The following is a 26,131-nucleotide window of genomic DNA, read 5'->3' on the forward strand; positions in this document are numbered from 1 at the left end:
TTGTGATCCATCTCTAGAGTGATTCATAGTGATTATCAATTGGCATAATATCAATGATAATTGTTTCCTCCCATCCTGTGCTTAATGGTAGTCTAGAATAATACCTCTCAACACTTCTAGTGCTGTGTTTAAATAGAATTATGTAACGAACACTTCATAAAAAGAACATGAGCAATTCAAATGGACGCAGCACCATATGCCACAGTGATCAAGTAATATTTGTGCGCATGCCTAATCTACCTACAATCTAAGATAAGGCAACTCCAGTGGCTTTCCAGAGCGGTCAAACTGGATCTTCTGGCCTGTCTTGAGACTCTCCTGCAGCGACGTAGCAATTACGAGGCTCGTCAAGGACGATCTCAAAGGGATGGGCATCGGTGCTCCATCCAAGATCGCGTTAACCCATCCATTCACCTCCGACACGAAAGCATCCTTGTAGCGATCGTACCACGACGGTGTCGGATCGCTCTTGATGAAGCCGTCCCCATCACAAAGTTCGACTCGATTTCTTCGCGACGTGAGGTTCACCGATACCTTTCCAGAGGTGCCAAATACTTCACTCTGACTGTCGTATCCATGCGCGGCGATTCGTGAGTTATAGAAGAAGGCAAACTGGCCGTCCCAAAACTCGCACGTTCCCACAGCATTGTCAGCATCTCCAAGATCATCGAGATCTGTGTGCACAGCGTTTATTCCAACCGCTGACACGGACTTTGGAATACAGTTATCGCCTCCGAGGAACATCAATGCGAGATCGATATCATGGATGATTGAGTCGACAAAGATACCGCCAGAGTTCCTAAGGTACCCCTTGAAGAAAGGGCCGGTATCTCCCTTCTCACATTGTTGCGACCGGTAGATAAGTGGCTTTCCAATCCCCCCTCCTTCGATCTTGGCGAGGGCGTCCTGGTAGCTTTCGTCAAAACGCCTCACAAATCCAACCATCAGGTTTGTTTGGGGATTCGCCTCGACACGTTGGATAATATCCTCAAGCTATTTGATTATCAGTCAGACTACTCGCCAAATCATCCGTGGTCATCTCCCTTACCTCCTTCACTGTAGTACAGACGGGCTTCTCGCAGAGGACGTGAATGCCCCTGCCGAGCGCTGCCTTTGTCTGTTCGGCGTGTAGGGCAGACAACGAGGCGATGACAATGGCCTGAAGGCCCGGTGTCTCAATCATCTCATCAAAGGTAGCGTATAATTTGACCCCATGGGGTGCCAGATGCTCCCTCCCCCATCTGAGATCCTGCTCTGCTGGCGAACAGGCGCATAGCAAATCAGCACGAGGTGTCTTGTGAAGCAGGTTAAGAGCATGCGACTGGCCCATACGGCCAATGCCAACTACTCCCACCTTCAGCTTGATTGGTGTTGTCATTGTGTGTTTCTCTTCACACTATCAGATCTGTCGTGGTGCGTTTGATCTCTGGGAAATGTGCTGAATCGCGGTGCATTTGAATGCGTGCCATGGATGTGACAACATGCTCTGTTGGACCCACATTGCGCTAATACAACGGCGTAGTCTCCGTGAGTAAAAACGCAAAGCCTAGATTGATACACGTAGCATTTACCATGGAGCCTACATGTAACCATATAGCCGCGGTGGTGGAGATCCTACCTGACCCCAAGGTTTCCCCACACGAGTCATGGGATGGCTGTAAGGGTTCCATTTGATCCCCAGGCACGGGGAATTTCTCCACACCTCCCCAGACACAAGCAGCGTACAAATTTACTACCTTATGCCCAATACGAACTTAGCGTCACCGGGCCAAGGTTTTGTCAAATTCTCCGCAGCGAGCGAGCCCCATGGGGAACCTGGAGAAAGCTGGGGAGGGGGAAACGGGAGGTACCAGCTCTCCGGCTGACAACACTGGCTTCCCTACCCAGGGCAAGTATCTTAGGCCCGGACTACACGCTCATCTATAAGAAGCCGATCTTCCTCTAGTCAGCCCCTTCTCTGTCTACAATACTCATTCAGCCTCCCTTTCACACCTACCCACGGCCTTGATTTATCATTTCTCACCCAAACCATGCCTCGGCTCTTCGGAAATGAAGGCAACGCCCTCCGCTACCGTATCACAGCGGCTTGTGGCAGCGGTTTTCTCCTTTTTGGATACGACCAGGGCGTCTTTGGCGGTCTTCTGAGCAACCGGACCTTTCTGAAGACGTTCAACAACCCAAGCTCAACTATCCAGGGCCAGATCGTAGCCACCTACGATATCGGCTGCATTATGGGTACACTGCTATCTATTTTTATCGGCGACAAGATCGGTCGTCGGCGGTCAATTCTTGCGGGCTGCATTATCCTCATCATCGGCGGTATTATGCAGACTGCTTCATACTCTCTGGCGCCTATGATTCTTGGTCGCATTATAGCCGGCGTAGGCAATGGCATGAATACCATCGCCATTCCTGTTTGGCAGTCTGAGACGGCTAAGCCCGAACACCGCGGCAAGCTGATTGTCCTTCAAATGGTCACCAATATCTTTGGAATCGCCCTCACCAACTGGATGAACCTTGGCTTCACGTACATCCCGGACAACCCCGTATCCTGGCGCTTCCCATTGGCTTTTCAGTGCTTCTTCGCCCTGGTCACCATGTGTCTGGTGTGTGTGGCTCCAGAGTCACCCCGATGGCTCGTTATGCGTGACCGCACTGGGGAGGCACAAACTATCTTGGCACGCCTCGCAGCCAAACCCGAGACTGACGCGTCTGTCGTTGAGGAAATTAGTCGTCTTGTGACATCCGTTCGCCACGAGGCTGCAGTTCAAGACGCTGTGACGGTAAAGGAGATATTCCGCAACGGCGAACAACAGACGCTACGCCGTATCCTGCTTGGCGCCGGCACGTCGGTATTCCAGCAGATTGGAGGCGTAAACGTCATTGCCTATTATCTACCCGTTGTGCTCGTCCGGTCTTTTGGCATGTCGGACCGGCTAGCCCTTATCCTCTCAGCTGTCGACTCTATGCAGCTTATGTTTTGGGGTGCTTTGGCCGCCTTCCTGATCGATCGAGTCGGTCGTCGACGTCTGATGATCATGGGGGTTGGCTGCAGTGGTGTCTGCTTCACCCTTGTGGCAGTTGGACTGCGTTATGGCGGACCCAGCGCCGACGACAGCAACAGGGCCATGTCAATTCTGGCTGTTACCTTCATCTTCCTTTATTACGTCTTTTATGGCATGTCTTTACTCTCTATTCCCTTCATGTATCCTGCCGAGATCAATGCACAACGAATGCGCAATACCGGTACATCTATCGCTACTGCAGTCAATTGGACTTGCGTCTACCTGGTAGTTGTGGTAACCCCTGTGGCGATTGATACGATTGGGTGGAAGTACTACCTGATGTATGGCATTTTCAATTTTGTCTTCGTCCCAATCGTGTGGTTCTTCTACGTGGAGACGGCAAAATTATCGCTCGAGCAGGTCGACCGTCTCTTTCAAATCAAGTACGAGGGTGGGGAAGATATGTCCTGGAAGGAGGCTACGCAGCTGGCTCGGATGGAAGTGCATGAGGCAGTGGAGGCCAAAACTCAGGGTGCAGAGCACGCCGAATCTTATCACTGCGAGAGCACCGAGGGCAAGAATTGACATGTTGACGGAACCTCAAATACATGTATTTGAAGGCTGAGGCCTAAGCTGCCTTCTCAACCTCAAACTATACCATATCTAGTTTCTAAAATGATGCTGAGAATGGATCAAAAGTGGTTGAAGCTGTTAGATCTACACGCTCGTGCTGTTTCAGCTGTTCGGACTGGTCCCAATCCAACTATGATCAACTTCTACTGGTCATATTGGGGCTGGCATCGAACATCACCAAGACATTTTTATGTTATCGCTCCGTGCAAGACCAGCAAGAACTGTCTATCTTGCCTATCACTCGTTAGAAGACCTGAACTCTTCTACGGATCCCCATTATGACTCCATGCAGTGAGCTTTCACTGACTAAAGGCGCTCCTGCCTAAGTTCCAAATGTCAGAGAGCCGATGTAGGAGACGCAGCTGGCCCTAAATAATAGCCCAGACCCCTTTACTGATCGTAAGAGATGACCAAAAGCCACGGCCGGTTTAAAGAAGTACTAGTAGAATCTCGGCAGGAAGCATAGCAGACGCTGGGGGGGTAGACAACACGATTGCTCGTATTCAGTGATACTACGACTCAAACACTAATTTCTAGACAAATAGTAGAAAAGACATGTCGCTGGCGAAAACTAATGAAGACGCTCTATGAGATGAACGGCAGAAATGGATGAAAGAAAGCATGATACAGACTTGCTTTATGAAATCAGACGTGAATGGGGCAATTGGGCCATGCGCTTAATCACGTGAAGTTTTGCCGCAGCACCCGCTCACTGCTTTGCCTGTCCGCTGAGGGAAACTTTCTTCGATCTTCGAAGGCATTCCTCCAGGCAGACACAAATGGAAAGCACATTAAACAACACCAAACCCTTGCGGTATGAAGCAGACGGACATCTAGTCTCGCAGGACGACTGCGGCACATGCCAAAAACGGCGCATTAAATGTGACCGAGCTCCCCAAGGATGTCTGAAAATGCGGCAGGGAAGGTTACCGGTGCCCGGGCTACGGCCCACAGGTGCAGTGGGTGAACGACGTTGCAACTCGGGGCCGGCTGAGGGGCCTGCAAGCTACCTTTCTAGACAACTACGCTGTGCCCCAGACAAATCGCGTTATCAATAACATCCCGGCTAAACAGCCCCATAGCGATACTCCGACATCCGACCTTCCCCAAGCCTTGTGGGATGAGTTAAGCCGCTATTACATGGACCACATCGCTCGGCTCATGGTGTGGATTGATACAGGCAAGACTTTGTATCGAGACTACATTATCCCGATGGCCTCCGAATCGCCAGTCCTTCGATTGGACATTTCTGCAGTCGCTGCCTCAAGCCGTAAGTCATATTCTGCCTGATCAAGAATACTAAGTTAAAACAGACGCGTTTAGAGGTCGGGCGTGAGATTCTTGATAAGCTCGTTGCAACCGGGAACCACAACATCATTGCGTTAATTAGAAGTGCACGTAAACAAAACATTCAGCACGAACCAGTCTAATTGAGAACTCTAGGACCTTTCCTCAATGCCCACTATCTGCGGGGTTCAGTGGGTGCAGACGACATACGAAGACACTTCGCAGCTGGCTCGCATCTTCGCTGGCATACACGCAGTCTTGTGTTTCATTGGCCCTGATCGCTCCAAGCTTCTCTTAGAAATGTCTCAATATCCAAGAACTTGTGCGCTGGCAGAAGCTTGTTCCATTCATCCGAGAGGTTCCAATGCCCATCAGGAATTGCTAAGAGCGTATATGCTGTCATTTGCTCCATCGTCAATTGCTGTTGACTAGAAGTACCAGAATGGTGAGAGCCAGGTATCCAAGACGTCCCAAGTTTGCCTAGCTGGAGATCGTGCCGACCAACCACTTCGACTGTGAATTTCTCACCTACACCGAGATATATTAGTGCATGAAAATAAATATGGCCAACCCTCTTCCCAAAATAACACACCTCGAATTGTCTCGCCAAGCTGAACGAGGTCAGAGATAGTCAGTCTACTGCCAGAAATGCCACCGATGACAGGCCAATCACTGTCAAACTCCAAGGCTTCGTTTACGACTGCGATTAAGTCGTCAACTGCAACGAATGAAATAAGGGCGCCAGTGTGTTCGGGAAGAATAGCGCGGCATTTCTCAAAGTCGATAAATAGCCCACTATACGAGAGGTTCTTCTGATTTAATTTCTCCGGTGGGCCAAGGTAGTCCATGAAAATTCCTGGAGTGAATAAACTGTACTCGAGAACCTTGTGCTTTTAGACTCACTTTGTTTAGCAACTACAACTTCGGTATACGCACCTTGCCATCTCTGTTCAAATGTTCCAAGTACTGCCTCGTTTGAAGCTTGTAGCTGTACATTGGATAGTGGTCCAGCACAAACCAACGGCTCCGGAATCAGCATATCAACTTGATGGTAACGAACAACGAATTTCCGTTTGGCTAACTTACATTGACCATTCACTTGGAGCAAATCTCTTAACGCCGGCTTCAATAGCTGCATCAATCAAGTTGAGCTGAGCCCGATATGCCTCATCTGAGAACACCAAAATAAACGATAAAACAGCATCAAAGCCTCTTAAAGTCCGAGCCAACTGTGGCTTATCATTGTAATCGACCTTGGACCAGCTCAATCCCGGTGGGATGTTCGGGGGCGAGTCCTGTGAAGCAGATAAAATGAGAAGCAGAACTCTAACACGAGCCGTTGTTGACTTGCCTTGCGTGACAATGCTGTGATTTCATGTCGACCTCCTTTCAGAAGCACCTTGATGAGCTCTTGGGCCAATTCTAGAAATCCGTCAGTCTTATTGAGATACATATCGGACCAGCTCATACAACCTCCAATGCCAGCAATGGCGACCTTGACCATATTGATGATGTCAGGGGAATATCGATAGAACGATTTGTTTATTGACTGGAATTAGCAGAGCTGATTTGCCATCAGGTCCTGTATTACGGTGGTGCTGTCCTTGTTTATCTATGGAGGGACGCTGACAAATTCAACCGTTAATAACGTGGCAACTGATGCTCTGGTAAGATCGTGCCACAACACCATGTCTGTGTCCTCGTCGTCATTGGCTAACTCAGGCAGGCATTCTGACATCCATAAACTACCATCGGGGCAATCATGACTTGATGAGGCTGCCAGACTGTTCGACACCATCGACAGACCGTCCCCCTTATACCAGCGACAATGAACAAGCAGTCAAACCCTGTGATATAAACATGGCCTTTTAGCAAACCTTGCCGCTCCATCACCGCCGACTAGAAGTTAAACGAAGACCTACGCTAAACGAGCTTCAGGAATGAGATTTCAGCGAATTAAACACGACGTAACAGATTGGCTCACAGTGGAGGATAATCCCCATCCGCAGGGGTCAATATAGCCTAATGGAGCAAGGACAGGACGATTGCTTCAGCCGGATTCCGTGCGTCGCGCGCGTCGCGTTAGACGAAGCGCAGCACCCTTCTTCAAACCTGAATCATAAGCCCTTTCCCCCACTCTTGACGGCCCCTGTCTATCACCCGAAGCTGTCCTCCATGTGACGGTTAGGTAGCCGACTCTACGTACCTTATCGTTCCGGGTTTGTTGTTGGTAGAAGTGTAGGATGAATCTGATCGTAGTGACGAGGCTACGTCTCGTGATAGTCGATCTAGCGGGTTATGCGTATTGAGATAATGAAGTAGTATAGAAAATTGGTAGTTTTGGTCCAGAAAATGTGCAAATACGTGCGTTCTATAAACGTAGGATGTTGTGACGGGGTTGTCGACTGTCAGAAAAGGATGTCACCAAGCCGAGCGATGCGCAACGGCTGCTAGGGGAGAAGTACTTACACCTCCCCGAAGAGTCCACCAGCGCAAACACCTTCTTGCAACCACCGAACTTTGCTTTGAACTGTCTGGGTCTGCGTCGAGGTTAGGTTCAACCGTGTTTTGTGATGTGCTGATCGAAATACTTACGTGACTGCCAAGTTGTACTTCCCAAGGAGAAGTTGAATGACCTCGTTGGCGGTTTGGCCCTCGTCAAGGTACCAGTGGTTGACTTCTCGTTCGTACGGCTTCCAGTCAATTGCCATGTTGAAGGAAGTTGGACAAGATGAGTAGATAAGAGAAAGGTGGTGAGACTCAGTGGGCTGGTTTCAGTGTTTATGTGGTTCTCGATGGAGGACAATGGCATCTTACAGTAGAACAGATGAGACTCTTTATAATCTAGCAGACGGTCTTGTCATTGTGGTCAAAACATGTATTTAATCAGTGCAGGCTCTGCGTGGATAACATTTATTGGGCCTTTTGGTCAAGGCGACCTGCTTGGTTGCCTTTTTTTCTGCACTTTTACCATCCTGAAGAGGGGCCTTTTGGTCACCCGCTGTCGGTGAGGCTGAATTCATGCAGCCAACACAAGGACTTGAGGGTCTTTTGATCGCGTAAGCCTCGGTACCTGACTGCATGTATCTTAGTCAGGCTCCGAGGTGGCCATTTGGTCGTTTTTTTGGGGCCCTTGCAAGGCGTTCACTGAGGACAGGTCTTGACGAGGCCGGACTTTGGGCTCGTTGAGGATTACAATTGGGCACATTCCATGGCATGAATGAACGAGGCGACGAAGAACAATGGGTAGCTTATCTCCGTTGGACTGGAGGGAAGAAGCCAGGACAGGAAAGCGTGCTGCATCATTGCTTGGCAAAGACAGACATCCGGTGGTGATGGCTTCGAGTGAGTGTTATGCACCTCTACCTGGGCACTGAATATTGGAATTTCACCTGATTGAAAAAATAACGAATATCACTTGAGAAGAGGGAAAGAATACAGGTAGGGGCATGGACAGCCCTTCAGATGACAATTGACACAGCGAAGGCTTCGCGCGGTTTCAGCTGAACAGCGGAGAGAGACCCTCACAACCCATGTCATCACATGACTTTGGGGGCCGGAACAGAAATGACCATGCGACGAGCATCTTCCCTTTGCTCCTCTTTTATGCTGACCCCGCAAGCTGTCTTGTTTATTTGAATGCCCTCACTCGAGCACCAGATTGTCTCATAGCTCGAGCCACCCTACAGCACGGATTGCTACTGCGGGGTTAAATCCACATGGAAATGTCCTCACTCAACCTTTCCGAGTCGCCATTTCCTCTGGGGGACACCGAAGACGAGATCAGACGGGATCCGAAGCTATGCCGAACTTGCTGGAACCTTTACGCCGGCTCAGCTACCACGGCTGTTCCGCTCCCGGGTATCTCGATGCACGAGCACTCTGGCTTCACCAACGCGGCCAAAGCAGCCAAGGAGGGGAGTGTCGATAAGGCCCCGACCTGGGCAAGCTCTGGACGCATAGATTATGCCTCATGGCAGATCCAAGTTTACCTCCCCGACATTCCGGAATCAAGGGCATCGGGTTGTGTGTCCTGTTTATTGCTGACAGAGGTCTTGAACAAGCTCACCAACGGGACCTTGGACTTTCACGACCCCGAGCTTTGGTTGGAAATTATTTTCTGTAAGGGGAATGCAATGAGGGTTAAGCTTGTGAGGGGAGATCCGCCGGATGACTTTGACATGTTCTCGGATGGACAGGGAGGAGATTGGGATGTTATCGAAAGTTACGAGTTGTACACTCTGCCAGGTGAGTCAGGCAAACCCTATGTTGATCTGATACTGATTCGTGATGCTTAGGCTCTCTATGCCCGTGGCCAACCATTGGGCCATGCATGACTATCGAAAAGCCAGACTGGAGTTTACCATCGGAGCTTGGCGGCCGTGCCAGGCACGTCGAGTTGGACCCTGCGTCTGAATCATCTTTTGACAGGATCAAGAGATGGATCAAAATATGCAAGACGGAACACGCCGTCTGTTCGGAAGCTGAGGCCAAGATAACACGAGACCTTCCGAAACGAGTCATCGATATTGGCCCCGAGTCAAACGACGGGATCCACGTTTTTGAACGGGATAATCCCGCCGAGAGGATTGACGAGCCGTATATTGCGCTGTCTCATTGTTGGGGAAAGACTCAGCATTTGGTCTCAAAGAAAGCGACTATTGATGAGCGGAAGAGGAACATCCCGTTTGAGTCGATGGCCAAGACGTTCCAGGATGCAGTCACAATCTCGAGGAAACTGGGAATTCGCTACATTTGGATCGACTCACTTTGCATCATTCAAGATGATGATGATGATTGGCAAACTGAGGCAGCCAAGATGGCTTCCATCTACAATGGGGCAGAACTGGTACTCTCTGCGACTGGTTCGGTGGATGGCAGCGGGGGCTGTCTATTCAAAAGGGATCCGTATGTGACGGTTTCTGGAACCTTTCCGGATGGCAAGACCTGGGAAGTCTATGGTCGAAAGACCCTTCAACACAGCGTGTTTGGGTGGAACGTCGAACATAACATGGCCAAAGGCTCGTCGAATCCCATCGTCGGTACGCAACAGACTGATGTTCAGGATCACCCTCTGATGACTCGAGCTTGGTGTTTCCAAGAAAGGTTGCTGGCGACACGGGTCCTCCACTACACCAAGAACGAGATTGTCTTTGACTGCCTCTCTTCGATGGAGTGCGAGTGTGGAGCCTTGGAAAAACACGATGAAGACCCGTTGATACCCGCTCGCCGTATTATGAAGACGGGACACAAGTACATCACTGGGACCAAGAGTCTCAGGGCCGGTCGGACATGGTTGACTAACCCTCGTAAGGGAGAGGACACAGAGTTTGATCAACATCACGAACTATGGCGCGACCTGATTGTTCAGTATTCCCAGAAGCAGATCACGAAAAGAACAGACGGTTTACCCGCCGTGGCTGGGTTGGCTCACGAGTGGCGTAACGGTTTGACGGGGAAGTACCTCGCGGGTCTGTGGGAGAAGGATCTGCTGAACCATTTGCGCTGGATGCCTGATGAGGCGGAACCTGAGGAGGAACCCGACGAAAAGCAACCCAGCGAGAAACCAGAGTACATCGTTCCTAGTTGGAGCTGGCTGAGTGTTCAGCGAGGTGTCACATGGGGCGTCGAGAGCTTCATCGACGACACGTACTTTGTGGACGTCGACCTGAGCCGCACCGATTGCCAGCCCAAGAAAGAAAATAACCCGCTTGGAGCAGTGACATCGGGCTATATATTCCTCACAGGTCGCATCATGCCCCTCACCTTCTCCATCAGAGGCAAAACCGTCTGGCTAGAGAAGAAAGGCCACGAGACCAAGAAGGAGCTTGAAAGGCCCGACAACCTGTCTCGGTTGCGTAATCTGCCGGATAAAGTGGTGTACTGTCTCAGATTCTGTCGCCGTCCGACCACGAGGAACGCCTATGATGACGATTCGGCCCTTGTCCTGGTCAAAGCGGATGCGGAGGCCCGGGGAGACCAGCCGGAAGAGGTCCGAGGGTATGAGCATGTGTACCAGCGGGTCGGGTTCATAAGGAATTATATGACCAATGCTTGGGAGCATGAGCGTGATTCGCAGAAAACAGGCCTGTATGTGATTTGATGCATGGCACAAGTGCTGCACAAGATGGGATAAATAACTGTCATTGGATATACGGATAGAAATAAGAAAAAAGGCTGTGTCCGAGATTTTTCGGTCCACGATATAGCATCATTTCACGAGCCAAGAGTTGCCAAGTCACGCCAAAATGGGGACAATGTCAGGCTCAGATCTTGACAGAGCCAACTAGCAGCTTTAATCTGGGGGACCCTGCTTTTTATTTCCCCTTGTCCCTTGACCCGTGGATGGGATTTATACTTGTTTGGTCTCAGCCATGGGACCGGATATTTTGATCTCCGTCCCACAATAGGGCCTTTCGCCATATGAGATTGGCAGGGGTCGCGATGCAGGATGGTCTTGGCTTTTTAGATCTCGGGATGCTACGCTGTGAATGATTTGGGGTTTTTGCTCTCTTTGCTTTTCCCCTGACTTGTTTACTGTGCCGTGTCTGATGTCGATCTTTGACCTATGGCGGTAGAGTTGTCTCGGAAATTCCAAGCTTTTGCGGCCTTTTTCGCTTTGCACTCAGACGCTGCGATTTGACCATCGCGCACTAACACGTCGATCACCGTCTTAGAGTGAACCCGGGACTTAGTTCAAGTGGGGGAGTCCTGGTGTCGATCATCAAGATGCAGGGCACAGGGGAGTAAGACAACCTTCGCCGCTGTCAAGAATAAAGCTCTTCACCTTCGCCGCTGGAATTTTTCTTTCCTGAAGCTTTGTCTCCGGCGAAACCTTGTTTTGTTTGCAGCAACAATGGACAAGGTTCCGGCTCTTACCATTTACAACATGCCGCCGAGTCCCCCCAACTGGGACTCGGTGGGCGTCTTTTATGTTACTTTCTGCGTGGTATGGACCACGCTTGTCTTTTCCGGCATGGCATTTTGCCTAGCCAACCGTCAAAATCCTATCCTCAGACTACGAGGCATGCCACTCTCCTTTTCCGCCATCGCGTTCCTTCACTGCTACTGGGTCCTCGGACAGGTCGTGTATCCCATTGGTGCGACTGTGCCGACGGTCCTGGCATACGATATTCAGTATTTCTTCATGGGCATATGGTTCCCGCTTGGTATCGCTCTTTTCCAGGCTTCTAATACTCGTTTCCTTCATATTGCAAAGCTGCAGAAGCAGTTTACTAGTCCTCACCTGCGGGCTGGTATGGGGTGTAATGGGTCCCACAGTTCGTGGCTGTGTCGACTCAGGAACATGAACTATACAAAGAGGATCATGATCTTCATTGGCTTCGGGATGATCTTCCAGGTGAATATTTATTTACTAATCATTCTTTGTACAATACTGACTATCGTTAGGTTCTTCTCACTGTCGGTATGTGGCTGGCTTGCCGCAAGTACCATCCTACGTTTGGTATTCCAGGCACTGAGATCCGTGGGGCGACGCTGCCAGAGCAGTTAATCGATCTGGGTCGCGGTTGGGAATGGTGGCCATCTGTTCTCTGGCAGGTTATCTGGACTTGGATTGTGAGTGTGTCGGTTGGCCAAGGGCTCATCACTGACATGTTGTAGGTCGCTCCTATTCTCATCTGGCGAGCTTGGGGTATTCGTGATACCATGGGATGGCGGACGCAGACCATTGGGTGCTGCATCTCCAAGTATGTTTCTCTATGTGCCTTTAGATTCACATTCACTTACAATCTATCAGCCTCCATGCTACACCCATGTTCTTGATTGCGAGTTACGTGCCTGCCTTTAACAAGGTCAACATGTATTTTGCACCTAGTCAATGGTGAGTACACCCCGACAATCACACAAGACATCAGGGATAGAACATCACTGACAACTACAGGATCCACCTCTCCGTCTTCATGTTTGAGATCTTCACAGTCTTTGTCCCTGCATGCCAGGTCATCCAGCAATGGGCGCAGGCCAGGCGAGCCGCTGCGCACAATGCCAGGTGGGAGACAGACTCGCAGATCACCACCCTCAGGACGTCCCGTTCCTTGGACCGCAAGCATTCTCCCTCCCAGAGCATCACCGAGAAGAGTCAGCCAATAGACTACACCGACTCTGCCATGGGGGATCGGTTATACACTATGGGTGCACTCAACCAAGTTCTCGATGACAATCCCGGCCCACTCCAGGATTTCTCAGCCTTGAGTGATTTCTCCGGAGAGAACATTGCCTTTCTCACTCGGCTTGCAAGGTGGAAGGCTTCGTGGTATGCTGATCCATCCAAGGAGCAAACGCTGGAGGCATACAACCGCGCCCTCGAAATCTACGCCGACTTTATCAGCCCCCGTGATGCTGAGTTCCCCCTCAACCTTTCGTCACCCGACCTCAAGTACCTCGAGGAGATTTTCGAAAAGGCAACACGCATCCTGCACGGCGAGGCCCGCATCGACCCGGCCGTGCCCTTTGAGATGCCTTCCTCTGCAGGATCAGGATCAAGCCGTTCACCAACACTCACAATCCGAGCCCACTACACTGGTGACATCCCTGGCACCTTTGGCCCTGCAGTCTTTGACGCTGCAGAGAGCCATGTCAAGTATCTCGTCCTAACAAACACATGGCCCAAGTTTATCAAGGAGATGCAGTCTCGAAGACGGTCGAGCGAGACTGCACGAAGTGGCTTCTCTGAAGAGTCTGATGTGACTCTGACGAGCCGTGTGTCTAATAAGGTTGCTACCTTTGTCCGTTCTTTGGTTTGAAGCGTGTGTGGATAATCCGTTCCACTTTTTTTATATGTGATTAATAGTCTTGGCTCAACGCCTGTTTCATTATTCTCTTCTTGTATATAGTTTTCTTGTATGTATTACGAACTTTAAATAGCGGATTCATCAGAGTATTTACCATTGAGCATTTATTATTCAGTTTCTTGTTGATTGACCCATGAAGGGAGTGACCTCTCGTTGGAAATTCTGCTGCGCCATGGAGGCCTCTAAACTCAGGGTTGGTCAGCCTGTCTGAAGTACCTTTATAAGGAGGTTCAATCCTTTCTCTCCCATCCTAAAAGCACATCCGAGTGCTCATACCTAAGCGAGTGGTTATCTCTTCCTTAATTCCGCACCTAAAAACCTATAAATTCTCTTCTATCCGCAGACCTAAAAACCACTCCATTTTTGGCTCTCCATGTTCGAGAGTACCTAAAATAATCTTTTATTTTCTGTTTTATGCCTACTTGAACGTCTAGTCCATTCTCTACTTTTACTGTCAAGGCCTCCTCTTCGTCTTCAAGCACCCCAAGTCGAAGCCGCCAAGTTACAATGAACGCCTTGTGGATGACTTCCGGCACCTATTGAAACTTTTACTAGTCTTTCCAGGCAACTCGCAGTCTACTAGATCACACGGATCAAGTCGAAGAATGATATTATTACAGAATCTAGTTCCTACGTATTCACTACCTTATAAGGCACAGCCAGGGGCACGCTAAACTTCCCAGATAAGCATCCGTCTCTCCTTGTCGTAAGCATTTTTCTTCTTTTTCGATGACGTTTTGGTCGTACACGAGATCAAAGAACACACTGAGAGACACACAGCAGCATCAAAACACAAAGCTGTAAAACACCGAATTGGTGTAATCATCACTGTCAAGTCTAAAAGAGGCCATCAGCCACATGTTCATCTCTCATTCGGCGGGCGATTCCCAAATTACCTCCAACTGAGAATATGTGCCCCGTTCGAGATCACTATCCTTATCCCCGCTCACTCTTTCCTCCGTCTTTGCCGCGTACTGGCACCCTGCATGATGCTCTTCGATCCCGGTTTCGAGAACCGCCTTGATAAAATCGTACTGATTGATGACCAAAAGAACGCCGGCAACGATAAGAAACGCCCATGCGAGCAGAATGAACAGAAAGCTGAGACAGCTTAGGATAAGGAATAGTAGAGCAAAGGGCTTGGCGGGAGTGGCTTCGTTATCCACGGGGCCTTGGCTGGTAAAGCGAGCAAGCGTTTCCATAATCCAGTAGCCTTCCATCAATTGAACCAGAAGAAGGAGACTAGAGAATATGACGACAACGCATTGGGTGTTTCGTGATGTGAACGCCGGGCTCAGTGGTTTCCACCAGAAAAGTGTTTGGGATTCACAGGAGCAAGTTTCGGTTGACGAGGATGAGTTGGCATCGACCGATTCGCCGTGAGCTGATATTGCCGTTTTGGTCCCCTCAGGATGGTCGACAGTGGCATGGTTGTGCGTGCTAGTATCGTGGACGGGATCCTCTGGACGCTTTGGAGGTTGTGAGAGGCAGAGCTGAAAGACGAGGTTGGCGAGAATAAAGAACAAGAAAACCCAGAAAATAGGGCTGTACAAGTATTCAGTCCGTGGGTCTTGGACCACCTGAGGAGCTTCCGAAGTTGTGTCGTTCATCTTGGACGTCAAGAGCGTACGTGAGTTTGGATATGATGTGAAAGTAGTTGAGAAAAGACTGGAGCCAGCCTGAGGGATGGACGGGTAGGAGTCCCATACTTATAGATATCTGTCTATTGCTGCCTGGTGAGTATAAACTTCCTGGTTAACTGTTGAGATGGAGTCATATGAGTTTTAAGTTGCATGGCACCTCAACGTGATCCGATTGCTATCATCAATGACGTTCTCCAATGGAGGCCTCAGCCACAACAGCGAAAGACAGCCATCAACACACGATAGCATCAAAACCCAATCTCAAAACCATAAAACTCCGTAAGGATGTAATTCAAGACTGCTGTTAGAGCTAATAAGCGGCTTAATGATCAAAGATCTGAAAATGGATGGAACTCGGGTAAAAAAAAAGCCCTTTTTCTATTCACCTAGAAACAATTCTTTTTTGGTTCCCATTCTTAACAACGCCCAAGACTATTCTTCGTTTCCTTTCCTTTCATTAACGTGCCCTCATTTTTTTCATCCTGAGCGTTACCAGTTATTGAGCAGATGCCAACCCGTTGATTCTTCTTTCTAAACCCCAATGCCATTTCTGCCGATTCCCTCGCATGGGAACTTGACTAGCCCAAACGGTTCGCGAAAATTCATCGATATGTCGTTCCGAAAAGATTCCCCGGAACTTCCTTATCCACCATAAACAAGCCAGATTCTAGATCAACCTCGCTGCCGTTCTCCTCCTTTCCAGTCTCTGCTGGGTACTTCCGGCTTTGGCAATGTCCATTGTTCTGGTCCTTGATCTTGAGCATGAGAAGCCCCTTGCTGTATCTCCACTGGACATCAAGTATGACAGCGCTAAAACCGAGGATTCCGATCCACATGATTAACAACAAGGCGATTGCAGGGAGATTGAAGATGTAGCGCAAGACAGCGGGATTGATGTCAGAGGTCGCTTCACTCCGCTCGGTGAACCTTTTGACGGTAATCCCAGCAAACAGCTGCAACACCCAGTAGCCTTCGACGAGCTGTGTCAGGAGAAGGAAGCTGGAGAAGGTGACAGCAAGGCACTGGACGTTCCGTGATGTGATGTTTCGCGACATAAAGTCTAGACGTGCCGACTCAAGGATATCATCGCTTGCTGGGTCATTGTTCTGTGTTGAACAGTCGACCGACTTCCAGAAGGCGCGGTCGTCCAACTGCCAGAGTGTCCAGACGAGGTTGAACAAGATGAGGAATAGAAATATCCAGAAAGTATTCGTGGTCAGGCTTTCACCGAATGGTTCACCTTGAAGCTTCTGGATGTCCTCCAGAAGAGTTGTGTTTGTTGTTGTGTTCATTGTGGTCGTGCTGTGGTTATCAATGTGAGCCCGGAAATGATGTGATAGGTGGGGGAATGGTCAGAAATCTCAGTGCGGATGAACGGGGGAGAGCCTCATATTTATGAGCGGCTCTTAATAATCCGTTTGTTGTTTATTGTTGCCTAGTGAGGATCAACAGGATAGAATCTTGATATCTAGTCACACGGCCATGAGAGTTTGAAGATGCGTGACCTCTAAACATCTCTGTCACTTACCGTCACTGGTGGTCTTCATTGGAATACCTATTTCTAAAACCTATACCATTCCGTTTCTCACGAGAAAAGTGCCAATGATTGGCATCAACAACGGACGACAAAATCTTTTCATCCAGAACAGCAGCAGGATACGAGGGGTGGACTGAGCCCAACCATCTGGATACGGCAAGACTTGGGGAATGTTGAGGTTTGAGGCAGTGCCATACTTAACCTAATATTGTAGATAACAACAAAAATTAACACCCAGTATAAAACTGAGAAGCGAGGAAAAAGGGCCGAGTGGCTATGATTACACTCTTGAAATGATCATGCTGCGCACAGATCGAGGCAGTGCCAACAGGGGCCTCCAAATGCACCTAGATGATGCATATCAAATGCTGCCCATCTACATACTCCAAACAAGGAAATTCATCCTCTCCCTTGCTAGGCCTTATAAAAGTTGCCTTGCGCTTGAATGTGCCACTCTCGCCATCGACCAACTCCAACAACAAGACAAAGACGACATCTTCGTACTTATTTGTAGTCCTCCGTGCCAACATGCGGTACAAATTTGCCTGGGAGTCCTTATCCCTCTCGTCGTTTGGAGTATCGAGGTAGATTTTTAGCTGCATGTCGTTCTTCGTCACCACTTCGACTTGGACATCATTCACCACCATCTTCCAGTTGTCTGGGCCAATCAGTGACAACTTGTTTAGATGGCCGCGTAGATGAAGCCATCCGCCTCGCAGCATACCCCATGTGTCCTCAGTGACATAGTCCAGATGTACTTTTTCCACTTTGATGAGCGACTGACCGTCCGTCCAAGGGTCGGCCGGGAATAGATGTCCTACTGATGCCACCCATGACCAAGTAGGAGCTCTGTAGGTCGTTGGTGTTGAAGCTCCAAAGAAGCCGTCAATACACCAAAGCAAGTCTAGCTCCAAGTCATCACGCCACATGCCAGAGACGTACTCTTCTTGCAAAAAGCTTCCCATGGTCCTTGCCAGAGCGGAGAGGGCGACTAGTCTGTCACCGGGGAAGGTGAGTTTACAGTTCGCGTAAAGATAGACAATTATCTGCCAGATATGCCTGTACTCTCGGCTCGATAAACCTGGACGTGGAAACATCCCCTTAAGACTCAAGTCAGAGGACGTGCCACCGCGAGGTAAGCCCTCGGGGTAGGCATCTGACGCAAGTGTCTCTTTACATTCCCATACTAAGTGACGTTTGCCGACATGCAAGACGCGATCGGCTAGAAGACGTTCTTGAAGAACCCATGCTCGTGTATTTACCAACGATCGTGGAACTTCGGTGTCCCAATATCGATCCTCGGATATTAAATAACGAGAGGTGATTCCGTTAAAGGTGCATTCTATCGTTTCGGGAAAGCATGTGTCCAGATCTCGAGTGTTGAACAAAGAGCGAGTGGCGTCTGGGGCGGCGCTTGCAGAGATGTTGCATAGCGACCTGGAGTAGACTTCGCTCATGAGGGTCACCTCGTGATTCCAGTCAGCGAGATTGTCGCCTTTTTGTATGATGCAGAGGGAATCGATCCAGAGGTATCGTACGCCCAGGCTGCGAGTCACGTAGAGTGCGTCTTGGTATAACTGAGGCAGCTGGGGCGAGGGTACTCCCTTGACCATCTGGTCGTAGTTGTCCGTTGTCAGCTTCATGCAGTCGACAACACCCCAACAATGGCTTAGAGTCATATAACCCCCGGTGACAACGTTAGTTTTCGTTTCTACCAGGATGCACCGTGGGTCTGTATCTGCCTGGGATCCGCTGTTTAGGAGCCTGGTTGGGTACCAATTCCTTTCGGGGTTGACGTCTTTGCACTTTGGGTGGTTTTTGATGCAATTGGAGATCCATTCCTTGGCCGTGGACAATGTCGCCGGGGAATTTGTGCTTTCTGGGAGCCGTTTGATGGTATCCGTTATGGATGATTCTATCAAAGTTAGACAGCAAATTGTAGAAATAGATGTATGATCGGTACCATCCATAGTGTCAAGTATGAAGAAGATGCCATTTCTCCGCTCAGGAGATGACTGAAACACTGAAGGATCAATAATGATCTCTAATGTCTCATAGCGATGCCCCTCGGGATGATGAAGCAGCATAGCCCCCCTAGGCCATTCACGCTCGAGCTTGTCCGGTGACAATGGAGTACCTTAGTCGTCTGGGGCCGTCTCTTCGTCGAAAGGGTCTAAACGCTCCCGGATTTGGCTGCAAAGAAAGCATCCCTGATCAGCCGAGTGTTTCAGTGTCTGTCGGTCCCGGTAGGACTCCCTCTTGCCCGGGGAAGTCTGGCCATCATGGGTGTTGGTCTCTGGGATGAGCAGCTCCTTGCAAAGTTGGCAGACTGTTACTGGGGGTGGACAGTTCATATTGTATGACCCTTGGTTTAGAGAGATGCTCGAGTGCGTCTGTCTATTCAGCCGCATATGGGGTAGGGTTTATCCTCGCTTATTAGCCGCCCAGTCGTTTATGGAGTGAAACCACACCCAATGGTAGATCTTCTCGGCGGGGGACTGTCTACTGGCATTGCATGCTGACCTAAGATAACGAATTGAAGAAGCAGCCGAGGGCTCATTGGGGCTTGGTGGTGGAGTCTCTCAGTTGAGATGGCTTGAAGGGACATTAATAGGTAAACGTAGTGTGAACGCATCGCTAAAACTCGGGCTTTAAAGCTGGAAGGGAAATGCTCAGTACTGGTTAAATCACTCAGTCTATTATCACGGATCTATATCCAGAGTACCCAAGCATCATGGAATGAGCCCCTGAGGCTTCTATACAAAATAAATCACTTTCTTCTCCTCGTAAAATCGTTCCTCAGCCCGCCGACGCCAACTTGCTGGAGAAAACCAGGACCAAGTCACATTTTCCCCTTCTAACAACCCCAGCCTCTTGTAGTTCGTCGACGTGGGCGACTCTTTTCCGAGAACCATGTACCAGTCGCGGCCCCCAATCTTCGCTAGTCTCATACAGAGAACAACAGTTCCGTCAATCATGTCTTCGGGGTGGTCAGGGATGAATCTTGTTCCTTCACCGCTGTGGTACCGGACAAGAGTGTGGGAGACCTCAACTATTGGTTCATCTGATCGCATGGATCGTCTTTCTGTACGACGTATTCGTAGTGTAGCAGGGGATGTCCAACCAGAAAGTGTCAACATAGCCGAGGATATTTCCCCTGTTCTGTCCAACCCTGTTGGGTCGCAGTAAACATTGACGGTGTTTGCATAGATCTCCTGGAGCTCAGATCCAAAGTAGGATCGGCCTCTGTGCTGGTAGACTATTTCGCCCACGATAGAAGCCCACGACCAGCTTGGAGCATGCAATTCTTTTGGTTTGCCGTCTTTCCTGCACCCATGCGTGTTGTCACGGGTCCAGAGCAGGCCCTCGACGATGTTGCTGCGCCAGAGCCCGGCCATGTAGTCATCATTGAGCAGCCCTGATATTCGACTTGCGAGACCGGAAAGAGCAGGAAAGACGTCGCTTTCGTGCGTCAAGTTTCCCATCACGTGTGAGTATCTTTGCGCAATAGCGTACCAAAGGTACCGCAGCTGCATCGGTGTGACATCACTGGTCTTGATCGACTGACTACTGACCAGCCTTCGAAACTCGAGATCATCGCTTGGTTTGTCATGGTTCTTGCCACAGTCGCAGGAGACGCAGGTCCGGCATTCCCAAACCAGTTCTCTCTTGGCAAAATGAAGCATTCGAGGTGATAGAAGGCGTTCTTGGAAAACCCAGGCCCGGGTCAGAAGAGGCCACTCTTCCTCATTCTCTTTTGCATTGGTGCTCTCATGCCAATGATTTATAGCTTCCCCCCTGTTTGGGTAGGCGAGGCGCACCCATATGTCATCCATGAGTTCATGCCCTAGTTCAGATCCCGGGATGCACTCCAGATAGATTGCCTCTTCGTCTTCCTCAGTGTGTAGGCCTTCTTGGTGGCCAAATGCCTTCGTGGCGGCGATGGTGAGGAGACAATTCTCAAAGATCGAGGCCATCTTTGGAAGTTGACGTTGCTTGTCTTCATTCGAATCTTGGATGATACAGAGCGTGTCTATCCAGAGGTATCGTAACGAGAGGCGTCGACAGACGGAAACGGCCTCTTGAAATGTCTTTGGAAGGGCCTCAATTGGGATCCCGGACTCGAACGACTCTTTGTTCTCCTTGAGGGTCCGCAGGGGTTGAATAGGGCCCCATCGATGGCTCAAGCAGGCATAGTATCCCAGCTGATTCTGGGTGTCAAGAAGTTTAATTGTTGAGTCTTCGGAACGGCCCAAGTCAAGGACACGGTCCGGAAGGGTTTGTGGTTCACTCTTGTTGCAGTGCTCGTGCTCTGTAGTGCACTTCATGATCCAAGATTGCATCCAGTGCAAACTGGCTTCAGATCGAGTGTCATCGACATAGGCTTTCGGCGATGATAGCACGGGTAGGTCAGGCCCCTTGCCAAAGCAGTAAAAGCTGAGACTTGGCCAGTGGGTATGAACGTCACCCGTCTCAACCCGAATTGTTCTATTGTAGCGATCCCATGTGAGAGTAATCTCGTCGCCACGCCGATATCGCCTCCATGGGAGAAAGAAATCGGAACTAGTGTCCTTGGGCGGGAAGAAGCGTCTGACGCCTGCTGATATGATGGCGCACGTCGTACAATCGCCTCGGTTCTGAAGGACCTTGGTGTAGCTCATCAAGATTTCACCATGATGAGAGTTGAGATTGTGGCAGAGCTCACAAATTGGCTTGGTTTCAGTCCGCCTGAAGTATTTTAACAGGCCTTTCATGACGTTCAAGGCCCCTTTGATCTGAGACATGGACCATGTCAGGTCGCGCGTAGCCCGCCTTAGATGGCCCGTCATCAACCATCTTGGAATTCTTCGGATATAGGCGCGTCCCCAAATCCTCTCTGCAACTCGATTGAATAGATCAAGAGCAAATGAAACAAGGAACTTGGCGAGATATACCACGAAGAAACAAACAAAGAATGAAAGATACCAGTGTTCTTCAATGAAGTTTGGATTCACCGCAATAACAAGGTACCCGATGGCCAGCCAAGGGGCCGCTGCCACGATGAAGAAGAAAAGTGTAGATGCCGCCATGGAGACAGATTCAGATAGTGCCTGCACGAGGAGCTGAAATGCCTCTTGGCTGGCTTCGTAGGCGATAGAGATGGCTAAGCGCCGGCTCCCTGGAGGGTGGACGTCTTGGATGTGATCAAATGGTTCCATGAGAGGCAATCGGTAGGATTAACCGTCAATCTTCGGCCGTTCGGGTAGTTTGGAAGGTCTTGGTTCAGCTGAGTTGTGAGCTCAAGGGAGCGTCGCAGATATCAATATTGTGGCTGAGTTAGTCGCACTGCGCCCCAGTAATAGGCAACCAGCTTTCCCGGCATTGATTGGTACGGTGGCTTAGGGCCACTTGCAAATGGCCCAAGCCAACCCTTGTGATCGACTTGAGATGCTTGAACCGAGTGAGAATAGGAAGAGAAATTTCTTTGTTGTTCCAAGTAGGGAGTTTTCTGACTCGACTTGCTATGAAACTCGTAGTCGTACTCGTGATTCTAACTAGACGGATTGCTTGGGATAGCTAAGTTGTGCTGAGACAACTGATTTTCCGGTATTCGTCTATTTCTAAGTTCTATTTAACAACTGCAGGATGCTCTCTTTGATCCCGAGAGGAGAAGCTTAACCGTAACTGGTAACAATCCTCTTAAGCTGGCTACCCCCACAATCCGCTCAACTCCTCCGAACCCCATTTTGAATCAGCGGCTTCATAGTCGAAAACGCATACCTAGCAATCTTCCACTCCCCCTCCTCCTTCTTCATAATAAACAACTCCTGATTAGAATGCGGCTCCGACTCCTGCGTAGCCTTCATAGTCTTTGTCCCCGAAGCTGTCGTCCTAGCAAACGCCCACTCAGGCGACATGATGACTATCTCGTCGATGTGGAACGTGGGGTCGAGCTCAATGCTGCCAAAAATGCGTGTGTAGGCTTCGTGGAGGGCCTTGGTGCCGGCACTGGCGGTGAAGTGCGGTGGAAGAATGACGCCATCTGATGTGTAGAGGTTGACTGCTTGGTCTACGTTGCCGCTTTTGAGGGCTGCGCCGTAGGCGTGTAGAGCAGCGGTAATTTCCCCAATAGCAGAAGACACTTGAACAGTCAGTTAATTTTCTAGTGTCATTGCTTCTTCGGAGCTTACTCTTCACTGATGGTTATTAAACTGAGAGTAAATCTATGCTGAACTGGTAGATTATATCTCCTTTGCTGGTGAAGTTTGGCATGGCATTTTAGACAACTAGACGCATAAGATGTCCTTCTTCTTATAGCAAGATAATCTCCTATCATCTATTCCACTTCTGAGTAAGTGGGGTCTCCATTGTTCCACTCCTTCAACTTGTATGAAGGGGATGGTGATAATCATCTCGAAAGTGGGGGTTTGACCAAGAGTGGGCAGTCTTCCTTGACGTGATCCGCATACTAGGGATGAAACCAACGCAGATCTTCGTTCAAGAGATAATAGTAAAATTGCTACAGTTGGAGGAATAGAAGAAGACATTCCTGGACTTTTAGGATGTTTGCCGAAATTCAGAACCTCATCGACCTCGACTTTACATGTAAGATCGGAAATACTCCAATGCTGAAGTCCAAGTGGGACCAGAAAACTCTCCCGATAACCACAAGTTACCCTCCAAGTCCCTGCCCATAATGGTAACCATATTCATAGTAACCATGCCCGTTCCCAAAGACTGCGAGTGGTAGTACACAGGGTGTCCCGGCTTGGCACCGGGTCTCTTCTTGTCCGAGGGCTTGACGATAGCTGGGCTAAAGTCAAACTTGTCTAGGAATCCAGCCTTGCTCCAGTTGGAGACCACCATGAGAACAGAGCTGATGCCCTTGCCAAGAACGAGCGGGTTCCCTGCGTCCATCATGGATCGGTAGGCGTACTTTGTGGTGGCCTTGAGCTGCTCCTCCGTACATTGTTCATCAAGGGCTGCCCGAGATCTGAGCGCTAATTCTCCAGTTGGCGCAGTGAGTGCTTCGCCCGCCTGGCAGAGGAAAATGGCCGAAGAGGTGATGTTCTGCACATAGGCTGTATCATCCCGAAACACGGACTTGACTCGAGTCCGAGGATCGATCACGAGAAGATTGGCAATGTGACGGTGAGCAGCTAGACCACTAGCCACCATCCTGTTGCAGAATGCCATGATGACGTCGTTTTCAGATACAAAGAGATCAGCGTTTCCCTTGAGGGCGACATGGTCCTTCGCCTGTTGAACAATGGCGTCGATGACTTTCTTTGGGATGCAAATGATGCGTGCGTCGAGACCCTTCCACCAAGTTTCAACCAGATGTCTCAACGCCCACACGGGAATTCTCCAACCTGTGAGCTGAGTGTCCGCAAGGGTGGGTTTGATGGTGGTCTCATCGTTGTAGAGACCTGCCATAGGATCGTCCTTGTATCCAACGAAAGGCGCAACTTCCTCTGGCTTGCCAGCGAGAATACTTTGCCAGGCCTTGAAAATTGCCTTCAAACCACCGAGATCGCTGGAGACGTGGTTAAAGTTGATAGAGACAAGTGTGCCATCTGTAAAGGTCACCACGTGCAGAGAAAACTGCGGCACGTCTTTCTGAAAGTAGTCCTGGATAGTTCTAGGCGCGCCGGGACCCAAGGCCAAGCTGGCAAAATTTCGAGCGCCTGGAAAGGTAGTGGGCTCTGCTTTGGAGGTTGGAAGCTTGGATGCCTCTGGGTGTTCGGCCATGGTGATGTCATGATGCTCCTTTGTAAAATGAAGAGACGGCCGCTCTTTGGTGAACTCACGGGGGACGTGAACTTCAGTTTTCCCATCCGGCTGCGCAGGTCAGAAGAAGCCTCAAAGTTGGTTAGCCGTGTGCTTACGCGTAAGCGAAGTCTTCCTCCAAGCTTCCGCCATCCCTCCATTTGAAAGAGCTGGGACAAGCTATCTCCCAGCATGTCGGCATCGAGTACTTCATCGTAGCGAAATGTCCATATCAAAGTGTAGTCGCGCAGAGTGGCCGTATCGTCGAACGGGTGCATTGGCAACACCTCGTCGTCAGGGAACACAGGTGGTCCCTGAGGAGACCGGCCAAGCAGCCAAGAGAAGAGTGAAGCCATGCTGAGATTTCGGCTCTAGGGCTCAAGATGACTGACCAGCCCACGATGCCCAGAACAATGTTGGGGTTAGGACCTGTTTGATATTTTGAAAACAGATGATTATGAAGAGGCTGGGAGCGGTGACCGTCGGAGACGGAAACAACTTGACGCCGTGGTTCAGCCCAGGCTTATAATTGGCCTCGGTTGATTGGAGTCTGTCAGCTCAACTGGTCCGTGATAGGAAATGGCTTCGCCAGAAGTGGAGATAAGGTTTGGTGCGCAGGGGCCGCGGATATTAAGGGCTCTGATAATTGTCCGGGGAAATCAGATGATCACTTTATCATGGTGTTTTTGCCCATATTTGGTATGAATATTCAATGTGAGATTATCACGTATTGAATTTGAAGGGGTATGCTACCTTGATTTCTTCCACAGAGCCTCTCTCCACTTGCGGAGGGAGGAAACTGTAACAAGGTGTAAATAATGTGTCGTGAGGGTTGGTCTGAAGAATCATCTGGGATTGAAATCGACCACCTATTGCTGACAAAATATCAAGCCTTGGGGTCCCTGAACTCCAGAAAAATCTACTTTTGACCGCTGGATTCTCATCCATCTCTCCCTTGATGTAGTCCCGAAACCAGTCTATCAACCCTGGGTCCTCCAGCTCCTGTCCCCTGGGGAACGGCGTACGGCTGACGAAGTTACTCCCCCTCTGACCAAGTTCGCCTCCTCGCAGATCGGCCAGTCAGACGCGGCACCTCCCTGATTTGCGGCTACTGGCCATCTTGTCGCGCAGTATATCGAGGATATTTACCCAGCTGCCGCTTTGCAAGTTGATCGATATGAGTCCGATGTACTCGACGTTTGAACCTAGAGCTTTGCAGAACTGTTCAAGCTCCTCATAATTTAGACTCAAAGTGTTGATGTTGACGTTTTTTATTCGTGGCCAGTTGATGTTTGTCAGGACAGCTGGCATGTGTGGTACTGCTATTGTGGTATGGCCAGTGCCGTCAGTTAGACCATAGGGGCTGATTGTAACATTGACGTGTTCAAGCTGTTGGCTTGAAAGCACTGAGTTGACGTATCTTTCATTGTAGACCTCGTCCCCGAGGTAGAGAAACATTCCTCG

The 26,131-nt window shown here is 49.8% G+C and overlaps 7 protein-coding genes across 7 annotated transcripts; 3 read left to right on the forward strand and 4 right to left on the reverse strand.

Moving 5' to 3' along the window:
- Positions 1 to 240: 240 nt before the first annotated feature.
- LRP88_12191 (uncharacterized protein) lies at positions 241 to 1,378 on the reverse strand (the record flags this gene model as incomplete). Its single annotated transcript, XM_083248586.1, has 2 exons — positions 241 to 993; positions 1,049 to 1,378. The coding sequence occupies 2 exons, from the start codon at positions 1,376 to 1,378 to the stop codon at positions 241 to 243; spliced, it is 1,083 nt and encodes a 360-aa protein (XP_083096016.1).
- A 652-nt stretch (positions 1,379 to 2,030) lies between these two features.
- On the forward strand, positions 2,031 to 3,590 carry LRP88_12192 (uncharacterized protein; the record flags this gene model as incomplete). Its single annotated transcript, XM_083248587.1, has 1 exon — positions 2,031 to 3,590. One exon carries the CDS (start codon positions 2,031 to 2,033, stop codon positions 3,588 to 3,590), a length of 1,560 nt encoding a protein of 519 aa, XP_083096017.1.
- A 3,602-nt stretch (positions 3,591 to 7,192) lies between these two features.
- Positions 7,193 to 7,636, reverse strand: LRP88_12193 (Clr5 domain-containing protein; the record flags this gene model as incomplete). Its single annotated transcript, XM_083248588.1, has 4 exons — positions 7,193 to 7,213; positions 7,290 to 7,330; positions 7,395 to 7,465; positions 7,521 to 7,636. The coding sequence occupies 4 exons, from the start codon at positions 7,634 to 7,636 to the stop codon at positions 7,193 to 7,195; spliced, it is 249 nt and encodes an 82-aa protein (XP_083096018.1).
- A 1,158-nt stretch (positions 7,637 to 8,794) lies between these two features.
- On the forward strand, positions 8,795 to 11,028 carry LRP88_12194 (heterokaryon incompatibility protein-domain-containing protein; the record flags this gene model as incomplete). Its single annotated transcript, XM_083248589.1, has 2 exons — positions 8,795 to 9,173; positions 9,224 to 11,028. 2 exons carry the CDS (start codon positions 8,795 to 8,797, stop codon positions 11,026 to 11,028), a joined length of 2,184 nt encoding a protein of 727 aa, XP_083096019.1.
- A 753-nt stretch (positions 11,029 to 11,781) lies between these two features.
- LRP88_12195 (uncharacterized protein) lies at positions 11,782 to 13,690 on the forward strand (the record flags this gene model as incomplete). Its single annotated transcript, XM_083248590.1, has 5 exons — positions 11,782 to 12,285; positions 12,336 to 12,473; positions 12,549 to 12,634; positions 12,685 to 12,768; positions 12,829 to 13,690. The coding sequence occupies 5 exons, from the start codon at positions 11,782 to 11,784 to the stop codon at positions 13,688 to 13,690; spliced, it is 1,674 nt and encodes a 557-aa protein (XP_083096020.1).
- Positions 13,691 to 15,983: 2,293 nt separating this feature from the next.
- Positions 15,984 to 16,673, reverse strand: LRP88_12196 (uncharacterized protein; the record flags this gene model as incomplete). Its single annotated transcript, XM_083248591.1, has 1 exon — positions 15,984 to 16,673. The coding sequence occupies one exon, from the start codon at positions 16,671 to 16,673 to the stop codon at positions 15,984 to 15,986; it is 690 nt and encodes a 229-aa protein (XP_083096021.1).
- A 5,779-nt stretch (positions 16,674 to 22,452) lies between these two features.
- LRP88_12197 (YybH family protein) lies at positions 22,453 to 25,023 on the reverse strand (the record flags this gene model as incomplete). The annotated part of the gene is made up of 4 exons (XM_083248592.1): positions 22,453 to 22,474; positions 22,679 to 23,039; positions 23,575 to 24,739; positions 24,787 to 25,023. 4 exons carry the CDS (start codon positions 25,021 to 25,023, stop codon positions 22,453 to 22,455), a joined length of 1,785 nt encoding a protein of 594 aa, XP_083096022.1.
- Positions 25,024 to 26,131: the final 1,108 nt, after the last annotated feature.

This window comes from Fusarium phalaenopsidis, assembly GCF_050370095.1.
Source record: "Fusarium phalaenopsidis strain FUZ10S chromosome Unknown contig_32316, whole genome shotgun sequence".
NCBI lineage: Eukaryota > Fungi > Ascomycota > Sordariomycetes > Hypocreales > Nectriaceae > Fusarium > Fusarium phalaenopsidis.